This window comes from Vanellus vanellus (genome assembly GCF_965231255.1).
Source record: "Vanellus vanellus genome assembly, chromosome: 11".
NCBI lineage: Eukaryota > Metazoa > Chordata > Aves > Charadriiformes > Charadriidae > Vanellus > Vanellus vanellus.
In genome coordinates this window covers 11,918,830-11,941,179 of record NC_138916.1, presented here as the reverse complement: position 1 = coordinate 11,941,179, position 22,350 = coordinate 11,918,830, and the positions used below count along the sequence as shown (strand labels likewise).

At 36.4% G+C, this 22,350-nt stretch overlaps 1 protein-coding gene across 1 annotated transcript in view; it reads left to right on the top strand.

The window, feature by feature from the left end:
* Positions 1–21,091, top strand: part of DMXL2 (Dmx like 2) — a gene marked incomplete at its 5' end in the record, with an annotated part of 54,393 nt that extends 33,302 nt beyond the window's left edge. The window contains 21 exon segments of the mRNA XM_082488539.1: positions 202–1,301; positions 2,379–2,570; positions 4,183–4,259; positions 4,971–5,101; positions 5,802–6,050; positions 7,629–7,810; positions 8,167–8,297; positions 9,213–9,298; positions 9,516–9,717; positions 10,785–10,902; positions 11,728–11,790; positions 12,189–12,275; positions 12,356–12,477; positions 13,230–13,368; positions 13,946–14,006; positions 14,093–14,220; positions 15,759–15,836; positions 16,451–16,542; positions 17,123–17,175; positions 18,310–18,527; positions 19,627–21,091. Of these exon segments, the coding sequence (XP_082344665.1) occupies positions 202–1,301; positions 2,379–2,570; positions 4,183–4,259; positions 4,971–5,101; positions 5,802–6,050; positions 7,629–7,810; positions 8,167–8,297; positions 9,213–9,298; positions 9,516–9,717; positions 10,785–10,902; positions 11,728–11,790; positions 12,189–12,275; positions 12,356–12,477; positions 13,230–13,368; positions 13,946–14,006; positions 14,093–14,220; positions 15,759–15,836; positions 16,451–16,542; positions 17,123–17,175; positions 18,310–18,527; positions 19,627–19,836 (3,719 nt within the window). The 3' untranslated portion in view covers positions 19,837–21,091.
* Between the last annotated feature and the right edge of the window lie 1,259 nt (positions 21,092–22,350).

The window sequence follows — 22,350 nt, the reverse complement described above, 5'->3', positions numbered from 1 at the left end:
ATCTTTCTACACATCCTGCTCACGCCTTTCATCCTTGGGGGGGGAATAAGTAATTCTTTCATTTTGTTTTGGCAACTAGACCCAAAACTGTCTTTGGTTTTGTGTTTTGATGAATCTCTGTAATGCAGGAAATACTGCAAAACAGAATAATACCATCTTAAAGCCATTTTCAATAGATGTCATATCTGTTTAATTCCTCAGTTATCGTCAAGTCATGCAATCCTGTGGTATTCAGCTTTTACAATTATCTTCGGACCCACCCTTTGCTCATCCGAAGATATTTCAGTTCACCAGAAGGGACTTTGGCCACCTTAGGTCTAAAAACTGAGAAAAGCTTTGTTGATAAAATTAATCTTATAGAAAGAAAGTTGTTCTTCACTACTGCAAATGCTCATTTTAAAGTGGGCTGCCCTGTACTAGCTCTTGAAGTCCTTTCCAAAATTCCAAAAGTAAGAAAAAAGTCTACTGTAGCTGCAGAGGAAGATTCATCTAGTTCTCCAATACAGGCTGGTGTTACAGATTCCAAAACCCTAAGGGATGGTGCTGGAAGTGGTGATATAGACTGGTCGAAGCCAATTTCAACTTCCTTTGCTTTGGAGAATACTGTTGAATCTTCAGCACAATTTGACTGGAGTCAACCAGCAGTGAAATTTGATGATGAGCCCCTTACTCTTGATTGGGGTGAAGACAAAAATGGGTCAGACGAAGAGGACAAAGATGTTGGTATAATGATGAAAACCTCAAAATCTGATTCTAAGAATGGAGAGGATGATGAGAGACCCTCAGACACCAACATCCCACAAACACCACATGGGGAGATTTCTGATTCAGGAGACACTGAGGTTGATGTTATTGCTGAACAACTGAAGTTCAGAGCCTGTTTGAAGATCCTTATGACTGAACTGAGGACTTTGGCTACAGGTTATGAAGTAGATGGAGGAAAGCTCCGATTTCAGCTGTACAATTGGCTTGAAAAAGAGATTGCTGCTATGCATGAAATATGCAACCATGATGCAGGGGGCAAAGACTATTGTAAAACTTATTCCAAAGCCAATGGGGATCTGCTTGATCATGATGATAATGTGGATAAGCCAGACATTGGTTCATATGAGCGGCACCAGATAGAAAGACGTAGGTTACAAGCAAAACGAGAACATGCTGAAAGACGAAAGTGGTGGCTGCAGAAGAACCAAGCTCTTCTAAGAGTTTTTCTAAGTTATTGTAGTCTTCATGGGGCACAAGGTGGTGGTTTAGCATCTGTAAGAATGGAGCTCAAGTTCTTGCTGCAAGAGTCACAGCAGGTAAAACAAATTCAACTAATTTCTCTTCACAAGTGTGAACAGTTCTGGACTGCCAGTTTTGTCAAATGCTTAAGTTTGTGCCTAGATAGATGCTTCTTATGTTCTGCAAGTCCAATGGTCATGATCATTTTAATGCTCTTGGAGAAAGAGCTTGGTGTTTAGGTGTACTGCTGTTGCACATCCTGATTATTTGGCTCTTAAGAATCTGTTATATGACATGGAGAATTAGGCTACCAATAACTACGTTGCTATTTATATTATAGCTGCAGCATTATACGTGTGTTCTAATGAAATTATAATTTTGATCACAATATTCTAGGTACCTATATATTAAACTAAATTCAGTTGCTGAATCATTCCCTATACCTCTGCGAATCATGCAAGGGAGCTACAAGGAATGGGATCTTAGCTGCAAGGCTCGACAGATAATACCAAGTCAGACAGGGTAGTGCTCCCTTTTACTATATTATGGCATTTTCTACATTTATTTCATACAAAAAGAGGTGTTTTCCAGCAAGTGTTAATGACTAACCTGAGCTACAGCAGATATTCTGCTACTGGGCAAGTCATTTAACTTGTTCTAGTCCTAGATTTCTCACGTTGCAAATAGGAGCAGTAAACAACTGTTTTGGTGGTACTAGGCTTAGCACATACTTTTAAGAATAAATAATTCTGTTTGTTTCCACTCAAGAAACTCATATTAGTGCAAATTTTACTTTTGTTATTAAACTCAGACCAATGAGTATTATGTCAACTTGTGCTACTTGAAGTGCATTTTTAGCTAGTTTTTCCTAATAGACAATCCCAACGCTTCCTTATGAACTACATAAAAATACTCTTCCTGCACTAAATCAAAAATTGTTCCAGCAAACTTGGCTGTCAGGTCTAATCCATGTTATTGTAGTAAATACGAACTTACTTTTGACATAATTCACTGTGAAGTCTTGTCTGTACTGAGTAGAGACCAATGGAAGAGGATAAATAACCCTGGAAAAATATTCTAGATGTAAAATTATCATTTAAAAAACTTTTTTCCTCATAGCAATAATTTTAAATGCAGTCTTTTCTTTTAAACAGGAAACTACTGTAAAACAACTTCAGTCTCCGCTGCCATTACCCACAACGCTACCGTTGCTTTCTGCAAGCATAGCATCCACAAAAACTGTGATAGCTAATCCTGTGCTGTATTTAAACAACCACATCCACGATATTCTTTACACTATTGTGCAGATGAAATCACCACCGCACCCTAATGTTGAAGATGTCAAGGTAATGCAAAGCTTTCAGGAAATGCTTAATGATTTTTTACAAAATGAGGAGTGAGCGTGTGAAAAATAAAACGTGGTGTTTGAGTTAACTTTTCAACACTTCCCCTTTCACAATACTGACCTCCTCCCTTCCTTCGGCGAACTGAAAACTCTACTTAACCACTTGCTTTCTGACATCTTTTTGAATCCGGTTAGTTCCCATTCACCCAAATTCTGGTCATTCTCAGGAAACTATTCCAAATGTGAATGTTCACTAAACCACTGAATTCTTGGCTCTTAAAACAACAGGATCATGTAAGTTAACTAAGTATTATCATTCTGGTCAAATCCTGTAGGGATGTTAATGAAAGTAGAGATGACAGAGTGTAAGTTATGTTATAACATTCTATTAATACAGATACTGTAAACCTTACTCTAGCGCAAATTTCCTCAAGTGTACTGGTTTTTAAGGAATTGTGGTGAAATACTTTATCTGACTCCATACTCCGAGGTGAATAAATTCTGTTTAGATACAGTAAATAGATGGGGGGGGGAAAAAAAGCCAAATAGCCTGAGACTATGACACAATTAATTAGTAAGAAGCTAAATCATTATTTTATATGTTTAGATCAATATTAATATTCATTAAATTAATTTGAATTTCTATTAACTAAATGAAAGTAGGGAAAAACTGGGAAACAGAATGTGTTGTCCCACTGCAAGGCAGTTAAGTTTCTAAAACTTAAACCCAAGCTCATTTACACCTCATTTTCTGTCTTACATCAGCTGACTCCTTTTCCATCCTATGCTACAGCAAGCATCTTTCTTACTCTCAACACTTATACTTCACATGCATTTTCTTTTAAAACAGAATTCAGAAAGTGGAGCTGACACTTCCTACCTGCAGAACAACTATTGAGATAATTCATAGCTTTAATCTAAGGTCTAGCATTTGATTAAATGGGAAGATGGTAGGAAAAGGTGGAAATAAACACAGGGTGGGTTTAAAAAAGTTTACATTTTTAAGTTTGACAGTACCATTTTCTTCACACTGTGGATTTCATCGGACTTTCCAAGAAATCGTTGCATTTCTTCTGTTTAAGAACTGGAGTGTTTCTGTTGCATTGTGAGGCAGTAATGGAGTATTATTCTTGTTACTCCTGGAGACTTCTGGAAATCTATAAGCACATAACTGATGCAAAAAAGAGATTATAGATAAAACAACCATATAATGGTTACACAAATGTTTGTATTTTATGCATATTGAGCAACCACTACTACATTGAACTGTGATACTATGTAATACGGCTTCCAGGAACCATTCTGTCAAATTCATTATTGTAACAGGACATACTTAATCACTCCTTCAGTATACTCATTCACTGTGGCAGTTCTATATTAGAATAAAGTTAATTATCTTGACATAATATTAGAAGGTTTTGACTGCAATCAAATGAACAAGCAGTTGCAGTTTTCAAAGTACTGTATTGTAAACTTAACAGTTACTGTTTCCTGCACCTGGTTTAAAACTAGGGCATTCCTGTATAACACGTTTCCAATACTGTTTAGAAGAATTGTAGTTTACTCACCTTTATATAAACTTATATATATCTTACTGGCTCTTTTTATTTTAGGTGTACACACTTCATTCTTTAGCAGCTTCACTTTCTGCATCCATTTATCAAGCACTATGTGACAGCCACAGCTACAGGTAAAAATGGAAGTTTTCTTACAGTCCTACATTTGGAGTATACTTTGTGTATCGAGAATGGAAATTCTTCATGCACGTATCTAAAAAAGGGATTCAATATCTGTGAATGGGTATAGATACTTACACAGTTTACACATTGCTAGCTTTGATACGCCAGATCAGTTTTACACAGATAAAATAGCACAAATCATTCAGATTTTGTCCAATAAGTAACAGGAAAATCTGGTGTCAGTGTCACTTGGGATGCTTCTGAAAAAACATTTGAATGCTGTTTTCCACAGCACATTCATTGCTGAATAGGGGTGTAGGGGAAACATTTGAGCCTAACAGAAGTCAGGTTTCGAGTAGTTTTTATTCCAAACTGGAACTGGAAGAGAATGCTGTAAAAACACTTTAAAAAGTCTTCAGAACAAATATATTACTGAAATTTTTGAAAAAGCCTTTTTTGTATCCGGAGCAATGCACACAACATATTAAAATTGATAATGCCACATGGAAACACTTCAAGATTTAATCAAAAATTTATTTTGTATAGCAAGAAATTGTAAAATTCTTGACTTAGTCCTATAGAATTTTAAATGTTGCATTTTCTGATTAAAATGAGAAGCATGTATATATACTGTAAGCAAGTATATATACTGTACTTTATTACAAAAATACAAAAATATTCAAAAATCCTTTCTCATCAGAAAAAAATTAATTTGTATTTAGCAGTCAAACAGAAGCGAATCAGTTTACAGGGATGGTTTATCAAGGACTGCTTTTGAGTGATCGGCGCAGACTGAGGACAGAAAGTATTGAAGAGCATGCAACTCCAAACTCATCTCCTGCTCAGTGGCCTGGTGAGACAAAACTAAGATTACTTTTAGCACCACTGGACCAGCTTCACATTTCAAAATTATTTCACTGTCCTGTAATATGATGCATGAAATGACGGATGACCAGCGATGGACAAGTGTTCTAAAGTCTGACTTACTTCTCAAATTAATAACAGCCTTTAGCTTTTTCATGTATCAAAACAAATAAAAATAAACTTTCTGTATGGCAAACATCTTGCTTGAAGAAGAGACAACGATCTTTAGTATAAACTCAATAACCTGATCATTTGTCATCATAAAACATGTTCCTCCAGCATGCCTCACCCCCTAGCAAAACTATTTCTGTTAGCTGTTTCTACAGTACTGTCTTACATCTGCACTGCACTTGGTATAGCTACCAAAACAACTACTCCCAATGTATGAGCATAAATTCAGTATTTTGAGGTCAACTGTGGAAACTGTGCAGGAATTTCATAGGCAAGATGAACTGCCCGTAGTATTTGCAGAGAGGTACAATGCAGAAATCCCAGAATCAAGAAGGCTTTTTAAAATTTTCATTTTTGTGATTTTAAGAAAAATATTAATAGTATATTTCATCTGAATAAATGTATCATGTGGCTGTTAGTATATGTTTAACATAAAACACAGATGTGAAACATTTCCTTTTTTTCCATTTGTACCCCTACTTACTTAATGTAGAACTTTTCCTCTTTTCTCTTTGCAGGCGTGAGTTCACTTATAAATCTCTTAAGTTCAGCTCAGGATGAAGATCAACCAAAGTTAAACATCCTACTTTGTGAAGCTGTAGTAGCCGTCTACCTGAGTCTCCTCATACATGCCCTTGCAACCAATTCTTGTAATGAATTATTTCGACTAGCAGCCCATCCTTTGAACAGTCGAATGTGGGCTGCTGTTTTTGGCGGAGGAGTGAAACTTCTCGTAAAACCTCGAAGGCAGTCAGAAAATATTCCAGGTACTTTGTTTTCTCTGGGTCATACTAATGATTTGCATTTCATACCTTTTAGTAACCCAGTAGGAGAGATTTCCTTTCTTTTAAGACATAAACCAGGCAAGCAGAATTTAAGTATCTACTGGCAAGAAAGCTTTTATATTAATTAAAAAGCAGAAAAAAGAACAGTCTTGCTATTGTCATCTGGAATGGCACCCAGCTCATTTTGAATTTGTCATAAAAACTGTACACCTATTATATTGCTACTGTTGCTATTAGATGCTTACTTATAATGCCTCTCAGGACTTTCAGTCATTATCTTTTAGTGAAAAAACAGATGGTATAAATCAGTGTTACACCTACGGTTTTCTGTATGTGAGAGATGAGTGTTATTGTTTAAGGACTGCAGTAACTCGGAAAAAGTATTTCTGAAACCAATTTCTTTTGCAAGAGATGATTTCACCTTGCACAAGACCACAGAGAAGAAATAGCAACTTGATCTGTCAGAAAAATAGTTGATGCGTGTGTAAGCTTCAACTAAAACCAGGAATTTTACAAAGACAGATGAGCATGCCTTTGTATGCTGCGTGAGGAAAAGCAGAAGTGGAGACTGAATTCAGGCTCTGGAGACAAAGGCAAATACAACCATTTGTCATAGACTCCACGCCGCAACAATACTGCAAATCATGTCACATAGACTTTCAAAACAATGATAGGCTTGAAACTTATGCAAAAATTAGATGTTCTGTACCTGAAATATAAACCAAAACAGTAATAGGGCAATGCACCATTATAAGTATGCACAACAGATATTTGTCATTTGTGGAATAACTTAAACTCATTTGGGGCAGTTATTTTCACAAGGTGTTAATGTGAGTAACTTACATAAAGTCATGTCTTCATTTGAGATATATTCTGTTTTCCTTTAACCTACAAGCTGCTACAGCTTCTGATGTTTCTGAGGATGGTAATGAAGGTTTGTAAAAACTTGCAGTGTAGATGAATGTTAGTAGTGGCTTTTTTAAAAAAAAAAAAAAATGTTTTTAAATATCTAGCTCCTTTGTAATAAAGTAAGTGTGACCTTCAATGTTGCCTGGCCGATAACACTTTGAAAAACAAATTCCATGTTAGTATTTTGATAACTATTAAGACATTTTAAATCATAACACTTTAAAGCAGACTTCAGTTGTCAAAAAGCCTGCCTCTCTATTCAAATTTACTTTGCTGTCTTAAGAGTTCCTTAACTTGTATTTGGAATAACTGCTTCTCCTTGTGCAGCTTACAGTTTAGTGAAAGTTCTATTTCTCAATAAAATTTCTTTCTTGAGAGATTTTTCAGCTAAAAGTTTTTACTTAAAAGCAACATCTCCTGAGAACTTAATCCAGGCATTAAAATGTATTTCTCATGATGTATAAATGCCACTGCTATTGAATTTATCATTAGTGAACTTGTATGATTACACTTACTTTATTTGTTGGCTTTGATTTCTGAAACAGTAGACATTAGTACTAATAACAATGGGTTTAGTTGCTTCAATTATAAAATACAGTCATTTCTAAAGATGCAATATTAATATCAGCTTTTCAAATTACCTGAATTTAGCACCACCTCTTCCGTCAGAAGAAATGGATAAACACCGCCGTCGGTTTAATATGAGAATGCTAGTGCCAGGAAGACCAGTAAAAGATAGCACTGTACCACCGCCTGTGCCTGCAGAAAGACCCTCTTACAAAGAAAAGTTTATCCCTCCAGAACTCAGCATGTGGGACTATTTTATGGCAAAGGTAATTTAAAATGGGAAATATAAGTCACGGTTCATAAATCATATCTCTTGTCCTTTAAAGTTTAACAGAGAAAAATAATGTGAAAATTTTGAGTGCTCTTCATAGTAAGCTGCAGAATATTATCCTTGTAATAATAGATGAAGAGCCTACAAGTCTATTCCTTGACTTTCAAAACATGTCTCTTACCAATAATAGAGATTAACACTTTTCCCCTTGCTACCTGTTTATGTTTTAGGGAAACTTTTTTATAGGTTAAGTTGTCATTTCAAGTCTATGACAGTGATAACTAATGTAAGAGTTGAATATTAAGAGATCAGAAAATGGCTTTTATAGCCGACTTTTATTTTGCATTGCAGCCATTTCTTCCTTTATCAGACAGTGGTGTTATATATGATTCCGACGAAAGCATTCACAGCGATGAGGAAGAGGATGATGCTTTCCTCTCCGATATACAGATCCAGGAACACAAAGATGCAAATTCTTACAGGTTAGCAGAAGTTGCTACTGTTTTAGAATAATTATGTCGTGTGCTTACCTTTGCTTCCAAATTAAAGAAAATACAGGTCCTCTGCACCATCCAGTTTAAGTCAAGTAATTTTAGTCCTATGAATAGATTTATCGCTGGCAATGGGATTACAGAAATGACAAACTCTCATCACAGTAACAGTTCCCCATTTGCTTGCCTAAAAACAGTATTAGTAAGTCAAAGCTGTGTTTTTTGGGGAGAGGAAAAACCAAACCTGTCTTGATTTTTAAGACGCGAAGAACATGAGGTACCACAACGCCAGCTCTAGAATGATGTTTTAGACTACTGATTCAAGCATGATCTTTCATTTTCGAATGAGGGGCAGATCAAATAGAACACTCAACAGAGAAAATGTTTCAAGATAAAATGAAATAAAGTGGATAACCTCAGCATGATAATAATGGAGAAAAATGATGGCTCTTTAATGTGTTCAAGTCTGTCGTTAGTTCTTACAGCTCTACTGTATAGGTTTTGTATCTTTAATATCTGTGAGACTCGGCGTGAAAGCTTCTGCCATGAATGCCAAACTCAAGTAACGTCTTGTCTGAATTTCAGGCGATGTTTCAGGGGGCTTGTCCTTAATTCTCAGTCTTGCAGAGGTTCGCACATGCACACTTTCATCTGGGGGGAAAGTACAATAATTGGGGATTTGTAAAAGAGAGAAGGGGATAGTAGCTGTTACAGAGAGGTGCCATCGGAGGCATCCTTATGTTGCATAGTTGATATACAAGTAGCTTTCTCTATTTGTCTGGTGAACCTCAGTGAACCATCTACACTGTTTTTCTAATCTATGTATTTGGCAGAAGGAGAAAAATATTCTGCAGATAACTGTGTTAATGTTGTTTTAACACAACTAAACCTATTCTTTTTATACAGCTGGGCTCTTCTGCATCTGACAATGGTAAAATTAGTTCTGCACAATGTTAAGAACTTCTTTCCCATTGCTGGTCTGGAATTCACTGGTATGTTAAATTGTGCTTTACATTTTAGTTTTCTGTATAAGTGACTTTCTGTAAGACTTTGCTTTTTAATTTTCATTTTTAAATTTAAACAATTTTGTACATTATTTTTTACAATTGCCAACAAGTACATTTCCTTTCCAGATTTTTTTTTTTTTGGATGGCTGTATTATTCTGGATTTTATACACACTGCTTTACTTTATTAATGCTTCTGTTTAGATCTGCCTGTAACATCACCATTGGGCATTGCTGTAATAAAAAATTTGGAACACTGGGAACAGATTCTTCAAGACAGAATGGACCAGTTTGAAGGCCCACCACCCAACTACATCAATACTTATCCTAGTGACCTTGGTGTGGGTGCAGGACCGGCCATTCTCCGCAATAAAGCAATGATTGAACCTGAAAACACACCATTCAAGTAAGTATTTTTTTCCTAGCAAAAACACATTCTTTGATCATAGAAATACTAAAGAGCATTTCCACCAAAAGTTAAACAGCCAAAGGAAGGTTGGTTAGATCTTAGTCCTAGCCAGTGCTTTACAGAAACCACTTTTCCACGTCCCTTTATTCCTTCTTATGCAGCTGTGTCCTGCAGCAGCCTGTACTTATTCTGCTGCACCTTTCACAACTGTAGCAAGAAAAGAAAATAAGAAGGAAAGAGCAGACCTTGGAGGACTACAAATCAAGGGCAACGGCTGCTGCTGGGAAGACCCCGTTCAACCTCTTTTACTATTCCTCCAGTAGCAGCTGCCTCCCACCCTACCTCAGCAATGAAAGAGTTATACAATACATGGAGATGTCGGGAGGAGGAGAGAGAAAAAGTTGGAGTACAGTCTTTGTAAAGCCAATCCTCCTGTGTTCAGACCACTGCCATGCTGGCAGGTGTCTTTAAATGCAGATAGTGAACCATGTTTTCAACTCAAAAATAGCTTGCTTTTATCAATATACTAAAAATATAACTTTAAGTTTGCTCACTATATATGACTTCAAATTTGCATGGTTGATACTTCTATAGGATTTTATTAAAATATTCTTACAAACATTCACCACTTTAGAAATATTTGTCTTCAAATCTAAGGCAATTAATTTTATTTGGCTCATACATGAGCTAAATATTTGGGAATTCTTTTGAGTACTGGAAGAAATAAGTAAGGAAATTCTGTACAACCAGCATAATTCCAACAGAAAAGCAGTTTTAGTAGAGTGCAAATACAGACATAAATGCAAGTCAGCAGATTAAACTGTAGTACTTAGAAATTAGTGATTTAATGTGGATTTTTAAAAAAAACGCATGAGAAAAGTATCTCAATATTTGCCTCAAACAAGTTTAGAGCTTAAACTTTGGTTGCTTTTTTTGCTATTCTTCAAACTGGAATTTCATCTAAAGTCATTCAGAGTCTGTCTTTTTTTTTTTTTTTGTCCACCTTTAATTACATTGAAGCTTTTATTCTTCCCTGCCCCCCTGCCTTCTTCTGTTTTATCTAGATCAAAGGATTATTCAGCTCTTCCAGCAAAAAGACTCTGGCATTTTCTTGTGAAGCAAGAACTTCTTCAGGAGACTTTCATAAGATACATATTCACAAAGAAAAGAAAGCAAAGTGAGGTAAACAAAGGATGTAAATATTTTTTTTTAAAGGAAAGCTCAATTATAACTGTTCCTCAGTCTCTTCAGTATTTCTTTTAATTTTTCTTCCCATCTTTTCGTTGGCATTTCAATTTCCTTTCTTTCATTTAACAGTGTTTGGAATTTTTTTTTTTTTTTTTTTAAATCAACATGACTGTCATGTTGTTTATTGAATATCAACGGAACCAAATATTTTTAGACAAGACATATCTCACCTTACCTTTATGTATTTGAATACCATCCTAATAAAGAAACAGAACATTTGCGATAATGGTAATAAGTAAATAAATTTGAGTATTCATATAATACTTTTTGTGCGCGTCATATTGAAAAAGAAATTTAAATGAGCTATTACTTTGTGTATATGTATATATGCATGAGTAATATATACATATAAAAGTAATATTATATAGCAATATATAATATGGGGCTTTATGAATTGTACCAGTTACAACTGTAATGAGTTCTAACTGAAAATTTAAACCAACGCATAAGTACCATGGGAAATAAGTATGCTACTTAATATCTTTAAGAATTCCTGTAAGTATGGAGTTTGTGTGTGTATTACCCCTCCATTTATTTACTATATCATACATTTTGTGTTCATCTAGGAGGCATTACATTTTAAGTGAGTTTGTTTAGATTCCTGTCTTAGTTTCTGTGCCTTTTATAAAAAGTTAAAAATACATTTGTCATCATTTACTGACAGAGTGGCCTTTAAAAATCTAGTTTGGAATGTTTCATTCTTTTTTTATATTTGTTTGTGCATGTGTTTTGTGTTTGTGACTGTGTGATGTTATGTAGTCTGTAGAAGATCGTGTGGAGCAGGTCAAACAAAACTGCGTAGCAGAAGATCACAAAAGCAAGGTAGTATCCCTTCTCCCAAACCTCTAGCACATTCTTAAAAGTTCTGTGGAACTGGCTTTTTTTTCCTCTAACGTGACTAACAGAAGCTCTATGTTCTGTGTAGTCTGTGTGGCAGGCTTTTAATCGGTGAATTAACTTGGGATGTCCTTATAATTGGAATGAGTGAACACCTTGTAAATAGCGTTGCACACACAACTTTGTGTTTCTTACACTCAAATATAACTTTTGGCTTCTAGAACACCAAAGAGTATGAGAAGTCTAAAGTTTAGCTTCCTAAACAATGCTGAGGCCACTGAACTTTTCTTGCATGAATTTTGTATAGATTTTTGCAGTCTGAATGTACCACTACAAAATGGATTTTCACGCTAATTGAAATTTCTTATAAATATGTTTTGTAGGTTGAAGCAGATCTTGGCTACCCTGGAGGAAAAGCAAAAATCATTCACAAAGAATCAGATATGATAATGGCATTTGCAGTTAATAAGGTAAGCCTCAACTACTACAGTAAGTGTAATAAAAAGATCTTAATTACAGTTAGTATAATTTTTCTATTTGTGCTGCATAGGCAAACAGCAATGAAATTGTTTTGGCATCTACGCATGATGTTCAAGAACTTGATATTTCAGCTCTACTGGCCGCTCAGTCGTTTATATGGATCGGGGAAGAATATGACAGAGAGTCTAAAAGGTAGGATTGTTTCTTTGTGGTTATATTAAAAGTAGTAGTTTACTGTGAGGCTGCATGTATAATACCTGTGTAAGCGCAAGGGGATCGTACAAAAAAAGTAGTTACTTTTCTTCAGTAGGTTTCAGATCGCTTTACAAAGGAGTGAGGGAAAGTAAAAGAATAATTACTGTCTTTGTTTTGCACATGGAGAATCTAACGTTTTGAGGGGTTTGAGTATTTTGGGCGTATCTGCACTGCACAGTGAAGGAAAATCCCACGGTGCATAAGCTAATAAAGGCAGTGCCACCTTAGAAACACTGCAGCTGCATCACTGCAGCCTTGAGGCTAGTTGTGGTAGCTGATGCTAGCTGTATAACGCAACGGCCTGAATTGCTGTCTTCTCCGTTATCGTGCTGAGAACTGTGAATGTATCAGCTGCAGCAGCACTCATCTGTACCACGCTGCATTGCACAGAACAGAGATACATATAGACACGCAGCTCAGCAATATTCCAACAGTGTTCTTCTCAAGACAGCGTATGTTCTCAACATCTCCCTACCACAGTTAGGATCATCTCTTGAGGTTAAACACCGATACATTGTACAAACACTTTCCACAAGCTCCGATGCTAAGTGCAGGGATTATCCCTTTATAGTCTCGTTGTAATCACTTCCTCTACCCACTGCCATTAGGCTCTTGACAATCAGATAAGCAAACAGAATTGGTAGTAAAGAAACATTTGTTTAAAGCAGAACACTGCTGCTCTTTTACAGTTCTGATGACATTGACTTTCGTGGTTCTACCACAACACTCACTCAGTCAACTGCACCATCTTTTGGAGTGAATCAGATGCAACCATCTTCGTCTATGCCATGGCTAGGTAGTGGTCAAACTAGCACTGGAGCTGGCGTGGTAAGTGCTTTTGGCGCGTGCAGCTTGGGAGAGTTTTACTTTTTTTAGTCTACTACTTAGTAGAGAGACCTAGTGTGCATTAGTCATCATACTGTTAATTCAATGTTGACATAAAAGGCCTAGACCTGGCCACAAAGAAGGCCAAACTAAGCATTTTCTTGTATATTGTGGCACAGAAAACAACGGGGCAATCAGGTTTTCCTCTTTCTTGTGGGAACTCTGAAGTAGGACCTGGAGTTTCTGGGAACAAAACGAAACAAACAAACAAAGCCAACCAAAACCAGAACAATCCCAAACTTGAAATCCTTGCACTGTGACTAATACCAAAAGCATACATATCACCATGTGCTTTGTATAATAGAAGATAATGTTAATACTGTTTGAACTTTCATGTCTATAAAAGCTGTCATAAACAGGCTTTAATTACCATACTGCAACTGAACATAATTAGATGCAACTAATGTTAGCTTAACAGGCTTTTTTTAACTGGGGGACACTTACTATGTAGTAGTATGAACAAAATTGATGAGTGTATGTGTGTCTTTTTTTCAAAATAATTTTTTTTTTTTATACAAAGCTTATTAAAAGAAATCTGAATAACGTCAAGAGAATGGCTTCACATCCAGTCCATCAGTATTGTAAGTGAATCACAGTTACTAGTAGAGAGTAGATAATTTCCTATGAAATACTGTACTATTAATGAACATCTGTCTTTCAATCTTAGATCTTACAGGAGCACAAGATGGTAGTGTTCGAATGTTTGAGTGGACAAGGCCACAGCAATTGGTATGCTTCCGGCAGGCTGGGAACGCCAGGGTTACGAGAATGTATTTCAATTCCCAGGGCAATAAGGTAAGTACAACATTTAGGATTTTTCCTTTTTTCATTCATAAGGAAACATTTGGTTTTGCTGTGACCCCTAAAACAGTTGTAACTGGTAACATACAAAACTCTTAAGATGTCCCAGAATGATGGGATAAACACTATCATATCATTCATTTTGGCCGCATACAGAAGCTTTGGAATAAATGCTGACCCTTATTTTCCTTTCTCTGCTGTCAGCTTCACACTGCTATCCTATATCCCATTTGCTGCATTTTTAGACTTTTTGTTCTCCTTGTTCTGAAGTCTGCGTTCCCATGTGGTGACCTTTTCATATTAAACATTAAAGAAAAAATAGTGAGCTTACTTATTTTGTAGAAACAAACGTGTATCAATCTAGGCACCGCTCTTCAAGAAGGGCTTCACACTTTGCATTCTGGCCAAGATAGTTTTGACAGAATGCATTACCGAGAAGATATATATCATACAGCCTATTAGTTGAAGCATGCAAGGACACTGTGGAGAGCAGAGTACAGAAGAGCCATACGCTTTGGCCAGAAATGATTCTGTGAGGTATGAGAGATGCAGAAAACAAGAGTGGACAAAGAAAGAAATTGGGAGGAATACCCACCTCTTCGGTTTTTCGTGTTGCCCATTCTGTTACTCTAGCAGGTCTTGTCTGCATTTTACTGACAAACTATTTAACTTTATTATTGTTAAAAGCCATAAAAAGGGAACTAAAGGAGTTGGGGCATGACAGCTATAAAACAGCAAAGCTCAACATTTAGAAATAGCTGGAAATGGAAAGTATCTGCCAGCGTATCTATTTTCAGGTAGCATAAAATCTCATTTAAACTTTTTTTAAAAATCAGTGTTTTGGTTATGTTTTGAGGTATTGCAATCTTAACATTACATGGGAATCAATTTTAAGTAAGAAATTAAGACGTACTAGTTGTCCCTGCTGCTTCACATGGAGGTCACTCAGGTAGGAGTCTGGGAACCTGACTCAAAGGAGAAAATATAAAAAAAAAAATTCTAAATATTTCTAACACCACTTTGTAAAATGTTTATAGGTATAGAATATGCCGTATAGAATATACAGTATTAACTGTTATGCATTTTGGTTAACAAATATCTCGGTCCTTTTACCATTCATGATACAGTACAGTCCTTCCATAATTGTTCTTATCATGCTTTTATGGCATGCTGGCACGCATCTTACTTTACTAAGCATTTGTAAGTAGAGTCCTGGAGTAATGATGCCTTTGTAAGCTTGAGCATTTCAAATTAGGATTTGAAAGATAAGCTTCCATGCTTAAAAAGCCTCCATTTCCAGAAAAGAGTTAGGTATGTAGGAGAGCAACAATCATTAAACAATAGGCACTGAACTCACTTGGCTTCTAAACTACCGTTTTTGTACCTGACAATCATTGTTGTTGATATCTAATGTGCAGGCAACGGTTTGGTGTTTAGGTGGGTTTTTTCCTGAAGCCAGCTGTTTACTGTCAGGAAGTAAGCATCCTGTGACCAAGTACATCATGCTAATAAACACAGTTCATTCCTTGCAGTGTGGTGTTGCTGATGGTGAAGGATTTCTAAGCATTTGGCAAGTAAACCAAACCACCTCAAATCCTAAGCCCTATCTGGTAAGTAAACAGGAACTTGTATTTTTATTTTTTTCTTTTTATAGAGGAAAGTTAAGTCTTTGAGACTTCAGACAAGCCAAGAGCGTAAGAGTTTCACTGAGACATTTTTGATTTTGCCGCTTTCTAATTGGCAGACTTTATCAAAACAACTGTAGCATTTCAGTGATACATCTTTGGAAAACTAGTGGTACAATAACCAGAAGCTGCAATGTAATTACAAATACTAATTCAGCATCACCCTGATTAAATTAAAAATCAGAGCTGACAGTAATGACTTTACAACCCGAAAACTTAGTAAAAATACACTCTTTGGTTCGTTTCGCTGCTTCTTAACAGTACACGAAGACCGTTGTTTAATTTGAAATTCAGGCTATTCTGATACACTATATTGTGGATTCATTATAGTTCACTTATTTTAGTGTCTTCTATGCTGGATTTTTAATCCGTTGCTCCATTCGCTGAGGTGTCAAACTGCATTGCCCGTCAGTTTTTGAACTTTGTTTAAAAGACTGCTTGTGTTGTGCTATCAGTGACATCAGGCTGATAGTAACTTTTGATGCAGACTACAGCTGGTAAGATTGCATCTCTTTGTTTGTTTGTTTTGTTTTTACTAGAGTTGGCAGTGCCACAGTAAAACCACAAGTGACTTTGCATTTATAACCTCTTCAAGTCTAGTTGCTACATCGGGACAGTCCAATGATAACAGGTGTGTTTAAAGAAACAATGAGGAATTTCACCAAAGCTACCTCTTCATCTCCATTAATTTGCTAGCTCTTGTGCATTAATGTGTGGCTGACATTTTCAGGCTTTGTTACAGCTTGAACTTGCCAGGTGATTTCTTTGACCATCATTTCTTCAGTCGTTTGTTTCCCAAATTTAGTTTTTGTGAAGAGTGGTCAACAGTTTAAACGTTTTTTCTCAAGGTGTATTCCAAATGCAGCTAGCTTGATGTAATGCTCTTGCTGGGGGGAGAAATATGTTCAGCAAAGGCAAGGGAATTCTTTTTCTCTGAAAAGAACAATTTCTATGATTTCTTCATACAACCCAGGATTAGTAAACTTCTTAAAGGTAGAAAGTGCAGTTCCACTAAGAAGCATAAAAGAGCATAGAAAAAATTAAAGCCCTTAACTCTTTGCGTGCGCTCTTCAATGACTGCAGAGAGTCAAGAGCTCCTTGTTCAGTTCTACCTTCTCCACTTTGACATAAAATGTGAATGCTTTCTGAGTCGTGTCACCCCATGAATCACTTAGCAGCAGGCCATAATGATATTTTTTTTTTCCCCTCAGAAATGTGTGCCTCTGGGACACTTTGGTTTCATCTGGTAACAGTCTTATACATGGTAAGCACTGCAGTGAAAATTAACCTTCTACTTCCTATTGACTAAGGAAATATAGTATGTGTATGCATTTGGGGCAAGGGAAAAATTTGCACCGGGGAACTGGTCTAAATACACGTTGCACACTAATGCAGGCACCAGAACTGCTACGATATAGTCTCTAGCATGAGGTTAATCTGCTTTATATAGAAAATTATGAAGAAACAATGTCATATACAAAGCTGGTTTTGTGACAGTCTTAATAAAGTCTGAAATATTTGAATACAATCCTGGAAAAAAAAAAAAAAAGACACAGCTGACTGATTAAGGCTGCATTATTGAACTCTCATGTGTATGTAGGCTTTCACTTAAACTATCAATTAATATATCCAGTACTCTGTTGAAGCACAGAGGAAAAGACAACTGTAGGTGGTAGTAGAAGCAACTCGTTCTGGCTACTGTCCTTGTCTTTTAGCACTTGGACTGGATTCTTAAAAGAAGTTTGTGTCTATTTGACACAATATTTTAATCTCTATGTAACAAACTAATGCAAAATTCTGTCACGTTGCACTATGAAGGAAAAATAGATACAAATCCAAATATAATATCCTGGACTTTTAAGAAGAAATTCAACCATCGTAAACATCTGCAAACAACTGCAGTACTTGAATAAGCAATAGGTGTGTTCTGAGATTCATATTCAAAACTAGCAGATTGCACAGAAGTTCAGCCTCATGGTAAAGAAACCGAGTCAGGCTCCTATGAAAACTATGTTAGGAAATTAGAATATTAATTACCTTATAGATATGTATTATTATATTTACTTTAAATTTTTAGTTCAACTATGCTATTTTTTAACTCAGGAATTTAATTAAACTTGATATGGTGAATTTTATATTTTCTCAATTTTTAGAATTCAGGTATGTGCCTGTATTCTAAAATAAATTAGACTGCATAACGTGCTTTCTTGTGCATTAGATCTGTGTAGCTCTTATGAGAGTAAAAAGCAGTCAGCTGATATGACATTATCCATAGGAAGGAATGTATACGTCAAGTTAGGAAATATTCAAGATAACAAATTATAGAAGAAATGCGTTTTAAGATGGAAAGCTACTTACAGTTTCAAACCTATTAAATTCTGACATCTTCCTCCTTCAGCCTTCACTTGTCATGATCACGGTGCCACAGTACTTCAGTATGCACCTAAACATCAACTGCTCATTTCTGGAGGTAGGAAGGGATATATCTGCATTTTTGACATCAGACAGAGGCAAATCCTTTACACCTTCCAAGCGCATGAATCAGCTGTTAAGGCCCTGGCACTGGATCCTTCGGAGGACTATTTTGCTACAGGCTCGGCGGAAGGTAACATGAAGGTAAGGTATCAGAGGAGCCGAGTTGTATAGGAGAGTATTTAGCTGAAGTAACGGATTGACATAAGTTGATCAGCACGCTGTAAATAGCCAGATCAATGCAGTAACAAAACAAAAACAAACCCCAAACCCCCAAACCTACATTTGATATACAGGATGCTTGCCTTATGGTTGTAACAAACTTAAATATACTAATATCCTTCTGTCCTGGTTTGAGGTAAAGCAAGTAGGTTTTGTTCTCTGCTAAAGAAGATTAAACAGTCTTTTTATAGTTGTGTGACTGAATTTTAAGTGCATGACTCTGAAATCTCTATTTTTCTCTTTTAAAATGTTCTGGTTTTGCCTTTGGCTATTTCTCTTTGTAATACAGGGGGCGCTCAGTAACTTCAACATCGTGTAAAGTTTCTGTAACACTAAGTTGGCTTTCCTCTTGATGCTGTAGCCTCAGACAGCTCCTGAGATGACATAGTAGTATGAAACAAACAACAACAAAACAAAAAACACCCACAAAACCCAAACAGAAGTACAGTCCCTGTTTTTAAAGGGCTTATTTCCTGAATACTAAAGAAGGGAAACACAAGAACATGGTGAAGAGAAGGAGAATAGAGTTTCTTTCTGTTTATCTGGGCTGCATACTGTTTAATAGGTGCTTTTTGTGCCTCCGCCCACTTTGTGGCCTGGTCTTGAGGAGGGCTCCTGCAACTTAGGACACAACAGTGAGCTCAGACAGCTCTGCTGCCACTCTGCGTGCTTATTAATTACGCAGCATTCCTTAGCAGAAAAGCATTGCCACCTGCTGGAAAGCTGACAATAGTCATCTTAGATAAAAATGCAAACTGTCCATTTCTGCAGCTGCGTGGGGGGAAACTGGGAGGGGCACTGCTGACATGGTACCGAGTCACCACCAGGTCCACATTAAGGTATGCTTATGCCTCATCAGGAGCCTCTCAAAAATGCTTGGACTTGTAACTGTTGTGAATAGACAACAAAAAAACACCCTTTATCTTTGCTGAACAGGGTTTACAGCAGCCAGGAATCTGAAATATTAGGGAAAAAATACAAATCATAATTTTAATCTCCTTTTCTCATTCTTTTGATACAGGTGTGGAGACTGACTGGTTATAATTTAATTCATTCATTTAAAAATGAACACGCTAAACAGTCCATTTTCAGAAATATTGGTGCTGGTGTCACCCAGATTGAAACTGTGCAAGGCAATCGTATCTTCTCCTGTGGAGCAGATGGCACGCTGAAAATGAGGGTTCTTCCCAATGCTTTCAATGTACCTTCAGGCATTTTTGACATTCTGTAGTGTTATGTGAGCCAGTCCTGATTTTATATAACATCCCTTTGAGTAGCTAAAATCACGGTAATATGCACTGTGGTTACTGCAACATTAAGTAATATGGGGGGAAAGATTAAAAAAAAAAAAAAAAACACCACAAAAACACACACCACCCTTCTACAGCAGTATGAGTATGCCCACAAGGATCACAGGAGTGGAAATGCATGTACGGTATTGTAAAAGCAAAGAATTAAACCCAGTACAGTCAGTCACGGGCAGGGTTATTGCTCAATAACCCCCAAGCTGCAATTAGTAAGCGTATTGTAAAGATTCTGACAATTGTCAGTCACTTAACAAGCACTGTGGCTCTACCAGTCAGTAAGCATTTCTGATGTGATTCTGATTATTTTTATTCCAGTTTTTCCCACTAATTGAAGCATGTGTACAATTTCTCATTGTAAAATAGTTTAGTTTTAATTAAGGGTACTCAGTGTATTTGATTTTCGCAAGAAAGTGTAATGGATGCAAATGCCGTGGAACATGTGCAATCAAGAATGTACTGAGACATGTATTGTTTTATGCTGAGATTTTTTTTTCCCAGTTAGTATTAATACACAGTTGATACTGTAACTTGCACATCAACACATTTTTAATGCAATGTTTCTTAATTTGCACACTATTTTCCTTTCTTTGACAGCTATGTTTTCTATTGGACACCTGGCTTTACTTTAGGAATGTATTTTAAGCACTAAATGTTTGTAGTGAAGACATCCATGATTCTAGTTAGCTTTTAGTTTTGAATTTCATTTGTCCAGAAAATACTTCATTAAATGAAGCTGTTCAGAGAATACCAATGGAACGTATAATGCCACATTTCAGATGAATGTCAGGCTTTACGTGGCCAGCTAGTAAATAGTGGATAAAACTGGTAATTAAATTATTACCACAGTATATTGTATAAACTATGCAGAGTTCAATATTGTTTGCTTGTAATATAACTAGCTACTGTTGTCAGATGTATTTTTCTGTTGTAAACAAAAAACATGTTCTTAAGAGACTGGAACGGATGTCTGCGTATTTAAGTGTTAACAAACTGTCTTATTCCTCCAATGAAAATTTTGATGTCTGTGCTGTATTGTAAAATATACTAGAATAAAAAGCACCTTTCTCCAAAGGTGGTTATAAATTGCAGACTGTGAAGTGTGGGAAGTGTGAAAAGAAAGAAGACTAAATGTCATTGTTTAGTTTTCCCTTTGTAAGTTAAATAAATTACTTTTATTTCATGGAACAGTCCATTCCAGAACTCTTCCTTATATTTAGATTTAACTGAACCTCCAGTAGATTGACTGGATACTGCCTGAGCTAGCTTTAATTTGACCTCAGACTGTACTGAGATAAAAAGGATCAGCTGTTTACATTTTATTTCAGCTGTCCTAGAAAAGCATAATGTTAACAGAATGTAGTTCTCCATCTCCAACAAAGGCAGCTGCAAGAAACACAGCCTGGTTCTGTCACTGAGAAAAGAAGCAGAATTTGCCAGCCCTCCTTCACCAAGAGGTTGATCCGAGTGGTTAAACAATGACATTCAGAAATTTACCATGGTTTAAGATAGGCACATTATCTAGAAACTGTCACATCTGGCTTGAACTGTATTTGCCCAAGTATATTGCTGAGCTTTTTTTTTTTTTAGCCAAAAAGTCTACTTTATTAGTACCATAATTCAATTTAAAAAAAAAAACAAAACACAAACCAACAACAAAAAAAGACCAGAAGCCCCCCCGAAAAAAAAACCCACCCCACAAAAGTCAAAAGAAGCCCACATACACAAACCTGCATCTCAGAACTGTGACGTTTTGCACTCTTTATAGGTATAGACAGAATTCTTGGTATATGAGTTTTGATGTATATACTGGTTCAAAGTATTAATTATGCATTTTTGTTTCCCTCTGCATCTCTCTTCTTAGCATGCAAGGCCTGAATGCTGGCCTTAGTCCAACCAGCACGCGTGCTGAGGAGAGAGGATGCAGCCCGGGCCCAGCCAGCACTGCATCACACGCTGGAGCTTAGCTGCAACAGAGGTATTTTTCCAGCACATTTGCAAGACAAGGTTCTGCAGGCATAGACTTTCCCAAATTCATCAATCCCTTTGATGGTGCCTGGATGTCACATAGGTATTATACAGCTCAGTGCAGTTCAGGGTTTAAGTGACACTTAGCTTCCAAATATTTGGAAGCTGAGTTCTGTGAACTTTACCAATATCACTTAGAAATTCAGGTAGGGGTTTTCTGAGAATGTGATTTTGAATACAGATACACAAAGCAGCAGTAGGGATTTATGTTTCAATGCTGAATTTAGAAATCTTAAATACCAGAACAAAATTAAAATAAAAAAAAATCCTATTATTTCTCACCTGTAGCTCTCAAAAATTTGAATGTGAGTGGGCAATCTCTGAAATAAGATTAACAACAGTTTAAGTCACTAAGCACTATGAATACATGCATTCCTGCTCCAGATATTTTATTTTTCTAATAGCAGCAAAAA